This window comes from Hyperolius riggenbachi, chromosome 11 (assembly GCF_040937935.1).
Source record: "Hyperolius riggenbachi isolate aHypRig1 chromosome 11, aHypRig1.pri, whole genome shotgun sequence".
Taxonomy (NCBI): domain Eukaryota; kingdom Metazoa; phylum Chordata; class Amphibia; order Anura; family Hyperoliidae; genus Hyperolius; species Hyperolius riggenbachi.
Genome location: NC_090656.1, coordinates 124253089 through 124258432, shown reverse-complemented (window position 1 = coordinate 124258432; position 5344 = coordinate 124253089). Strand labels below are relative to the sequence as shown.

At 37.5% G+C, this 5344-nt stretch overlaps 1 protein-coding gene across 1 annotated transcript in view; it reads left to right on the top strand.

Moving 5' to 3' along the window:
• The first annotated feature begins 1123 nt into the window (after positions 1–1123).
• LOC137537706 (mucin-2-like) overlaps positions 1124–5344 on the top strand; it is a 165527-nt gene continuing 161306 nt past the window's right edge. The window contains exons 1-2 of the mRNA XM_068259642.1: positions 1124–1213; positions 3045–3306. Of these exons, the coding sequence (XP_068115743.1) occupies positions 1138–1213; positions 3045–3306 (338 nt within the window). The 5' untranslated portion in view covers positions 1124–1137. The remainder of the gene's footprint in view (positions 1214–3044; positions 3307–5344) is intronic.

Here is a 5344-nt window from a genome sequence, read left to right as displayed (position 1 = left end):
AAAAAAACATGCATAAGCAGTTTCATTCTACTGGGCATGTGCTGACTATACTCATCCATGCCTAGTATGGTTGCACTCGTTGATGGATGGGAGTGTGGTCAAAATAGATTATTCAACAAATCCTTGTCATATATTTTCAAAGGGACCCAGTGCTGGAATGGGGGGGGAGGGCACCTGCACATGTTGGGAAGCCTTTGGACTATCTAGAGGCTTCCTACTACTAATTTAGGTATTTAATTTTAATGCTAAAATTTACTTTAGCTATGCTTTAAAGGAATAAAAGTTTTTACATTTTTAAACTATTGGGGACTGCTTTATATTTCAAAGTGAATGTTTCTTGTGGCAAAGGGGAGCATTAAGCATCCCACCAGCACTGTCTGTTAGACTCTAACACAGGTGGGTCAAGTCTACGCGGCGAGTCCCCCTTATATGGGTGCGGTTGAGTGTACTCATGAGTGTGGAGTATCAGAAGCATTCTGAACGCATATTTGACGTTAAAACCGTATTGAACTTTAAGCTTGGAAGCAATCATTTCGCCAATCCTCAAATAGACTATTTACAAATATAAAATACATTTTCAGTCAGTCGGAAGCACAGCACTAATTCACTTAGTGTACACCCTATTGCCTTTTTGATTTTGATTTTTAGACCAGTGGGGTATTTGATGTTGGATATGGAATTACGTGGAGTACTGTATCCTGTAAAGTGCTATGTAACTAAAAATAATAACACTATTTTATAATACAGGACACCGTAGAAACAGTTAGATGTTGATCTCTTCCCTCTTACCTGCTGTGAAAAGTATGTTGAACATGAAACAGCATACACAGTTCTAGTACAGGAGATCAGTTATCTAAACCATAAAATAACTCATGCAAGGAGTTAGCTTTCTTTACATCTGTTGATACATGTGTCACAGGACAGTTCAGCAGCTACTTGGTTAAAAAAAAATCTATCTGCAGATCCCTCCCAAGCAGCTTTATATGAGGAGAAAAGTTATGTTTACCCTGGTTGTAAAGATTGAATATTTCCCTGCCCCTCCTGGTTTGAGGTCACTAGCATGCCAAAAATTCCTATAAATAGCAAGGTGTAAATGTGCATCTTACTTCTGAAGGAACATCGCCCCGGGGGCTTACAATGGGGTACCAGACTGCCAGCTTGGTGGTGCTATGGCTGGCACTGGCACTCTCCAGTGCCTTTACTGTAAAATCAGGTACTGTAATTCACGCTGCTTAATATAGATGTATTTTCCCTGAACTTGCTCGTTTTGTTCAATGAGATAAGTCAATTATTGGATAACAATAGTAATCTGACATAATCAGAGGATAAGATGACTGGGTATAAGAAAGATGTCATGCTGCTGAAATGAATAGCATGTTTGTTAGGTTATTATTGTGCTGTAAGCATCTGACGGCAAAATCGACTGGTCATAATGCTAATGAATTTTACATGCAATGCAACAGAGTACATACAGTATCATATGCACAACAAAAAATACATCAAATTTAACAGAGCAAGAATAATAAATAAATAAAGTAGTTAGAGGCTGTACATTTTGTGATTTATATATATGATTGAAAGATTAGAACTCACAGGCTTGCCACATCTAACATCTTGCTATTTTTTTATTTTTTTTATTTTTTTTTACTTTAATGCTGTTCTGGTTAAGCTGCAATAATGAGACTGCACATTAGATGTACTGAATTGTCTGACTTTCTTGTTCATTAAGCTTGTTGCACCTAATTGACTCAGGGGGATTACAGTGGCAGGGTCACCATTGCAGCCAGGCAGAAAGTATTTTAGGAGGTTAATGTCAGCAGCCTCTAGATCAGGTATGTCAAACCGGTCCTACGAGGGCCAAGGTCCTCACACATTTTTGACACAGCTCAAATAAATTGATGAGACTGAATCAGGAAAGGTGTGGTCCATCAGGTAGAATACATTCCTCTCTTTCTCAGTCCATCCTAAACACTGGCATGGATCTGGCCCTCCAGGCCTGGAGTTCGACACGTGTGCTCTAGATGCATTTTAGACTGATTTTTCACAGTATTTAATACTATGCTTCTGACAATACTATGCATTATGACAACTTTTTATTTCTTATTCCTTCATGGTCACCTTGCAAATAACTGCTTGTTGTTTTTGTTTTGTTTTTACCCTTTTGTTGGACATAAAGTAATAAACAGCTATTGAAAAGGTAACTTTGAAGCATTTAGGAATTTCTCACACAGCACCCCCCCGAACCTAACACTAACACCCCCCCCTCAATTAGTTCCCTATGTAGTATCTAATTGGATACCTCTGTAGCCAATCTATTACTAGTACTGCATTGGATGCCTGACTCACCACCTGGGTGTCCATTAACCGGTACATTAGATGCCTGTGGATTCCTGCACCCAATTGACCTGCCATGCAGTGAGCCTGTGTTACCTTTAAAATTTACTATTAGTAGGAACTAAAAGCAGAAATCCTATTTAATTGCCTAAGCTATTTGAAATGAACACAGAGCTACTGGTTCAGCATAGAAGGTACATCCTACAGTTATTCATCTTCCTAGAACCAAGCTTAAAGGAAATCAGAGACTACATAAAATAAAAGTTTTATACATACCCGGGGCTTCCTCCAGCCCCATGTGCACAAATCGCTCCCAAAAAAACAAAGATTTCAACAAAATGAAATAGCTGCTCAAGCTTCAATTTTCTCTATCGTGACCCAAGCTTCTGAACTGACAGTACACTGCCAATTAATCAGTCAATGCTTTGAATGAAGTAAGTCAAGAATTAGTCGAATCCGCATAGAGAAGCCTAGGGCTTTACATCATCATAAGTGTCTATATGATGCTGTCCAGCTCCTGGATTTTGCATAAGGATGTGGACTAAGTTGTGTGAACTACTTTGGTTCAATTAATGAATGTATATATGGACACTTTTTGGCATGTATCCATCCGATAACATTATAATTCATGGTTCATGTTCATAATTATTTTTCTCAAACAGCTATGCTGTCTATTAACAATTACCAACATTTGTACAAACTCTTAACAGGTCGAATCCGTAATCATGGTCACTACGTCTGCAGTACATGGGGCAACTACCACTTCAAGACATTTGATGGGGACTTTTACCAGTTTCCAGGTGGCTGCAGCTACAACTTAGTATCAGATTGCAAAGATTCTTATCAGGAATTCTCCGTCCATATCCACCGGTCACTGGACAATGATCACCCATTCATTGACAAGCTCACCATCACTATCAAAGATGTGATCATACAGCTGAAAAGTAACTTAGTGGTGGTAAATGGAGCCATGTAAGTCATGCATTCTGTTTTATTTTTTTTTTATTTTCTTATTAAAAAAAAGTTAGTGTTAAGATATTTCAAAACATATTTACCAGGTGCAAGCCTAATCTCACTGTCTATATCATAGCATCCGAGTTAGGATTGGATATAACCCAAAATTCGTTTTCTTTAAAAATGAGTCCTTTTGTAATCTGACAGCTTCAACAATGATACTAGGGATTTCACATTTTTCTGTCTAGATTACTCTTCCCATATGAGTAATTATCTGAATGGAAGCCACTTGTTTATATTTATTTATAGACATCAAGTTATTATAGCAGGCAGAAACTCCTATCTGGGATTTGTTTTTCAGTCGCTGGTGTTTGCAAATAAATGCAAGGTAAAAAACTTCAATAATGTTTGCTAACATTCCTTGCAATGTCAAAAGGTGCTCCAAAAAAACGCTATAAAAGTGATACCGAGCTATGTCTAGGAGTGATATTGGTAAAGGTTATATGGAACCTTGCAGGCTATAGAGCTCCTGCTGTGTCCATAGTATGTTTTCCAGGCTCAAAGTCTTATTTTATATTAATCTGAGTAGAAGCGGTAAGAGTGTTGTACCATGTTAGCCATCAGTAAAAGCAAGAGGTTTTGAATCAGGATGATAACATTTATTGGCTAATTTAAAGATAAATAATCAGTAAGCTTTCGGCTAATAATAAGTCTTCATCAGACTTCTGCATATACTGACAAAATGTAAAAAAACACAGCTAAAATATACTGCCATACAGAGTATATATAAGCTGTCAGTATATATAAGCTTGTTTTTTTATATTTTGTCAGTATATGCAGGAACCAAGTCTGACGAAGGCTTATTATTAGCCAAAAGCTTACTGATTATTTATCTCTAAATTAGCCAATAAATGATATCATTCTAATTCAAAACGTCTTGCCTATATTAATATGAGAAAATATTAGGGCTATGGCCCACTTGAGTGCATGTTTCTGAATTGCTGGTGATTCTGAAACGCCAGACTAATGAGTTAATGAAGGTGAGCTCACAGGAGTGAGTGCGATTTGCCAAAATCGCAATTGTAAGTCCTGCCACATTTTTGGAGCAACATAGGTCGCATTCACAGTGGGACATTATGATCGCACGTTATAAAGTCTTATAATGCAGCTTACTGCACTGCAATGCTAATCCTATGGGCCGTTCACAGTGTGTCATTAAAGTCGCGTTAAAAATCTCACGTTGTGGTATTTCACTGCTTGCAGTGCATTACCTCTTAATGCAGACACATTGTGACTTTAACGTCGCATTGAAACGCAACGTCCCACTGTGAATGCGACTTGAATAGCGGAAAGCAGGGCCTTAAATATCTTTCCTTTAAATCGCTCTGAAAGTTGTTTTATTTTTGAAGTTACAAAATCGTTCTTAGCATTTTGAGAGCAATTTGGAAATGCAAGTGGGTGCCTGGCCGAGCAAGCAGTTTTGAGAAACGCTTTACTTAGGAACATCAAACCTAATTTACTACCACTCTTCAAAATCTAGAGAACATTTTCCCTTCAGTCAAAAGTCCTACTTCACAGTTAATTAGTTTTGGAAAATATTGTCCTCAAACATTACTTGTTAGAGAAAAAGCCACACAAAGGTGACTGAGTGGATCACATTGAGATGTAGGGTGAAATTCTAATGAAATAGCATGCATGTCAGCTTCAATCTTCAGTCACTGTTTGTACAAGATAAACCATACAAATGTTACTTTATGATGACAAACCATGAACTTGTCATTTAAGAATTTCTTGAAGGATCATGGTGTTTCTCTTGGTTTTAAACCAGAAGAGGGGACATTATTGTCTCAACCTATTCTGACTTGTTCCCATTCATTGTGAATCTTTTCCCATTTCTGGATGATGTGGTGGTATGATCCCCCCAAAAATCTAATGCCTTGAGCACCTCTATGATAAATAAATAAACGCATTTTTAAATAAGAGATCTTTGTAGCTTCAATTTTGATCATGTGTGTGAGTTTATTCCAAGTCTTATATGAAGGTTACACAACTCCTC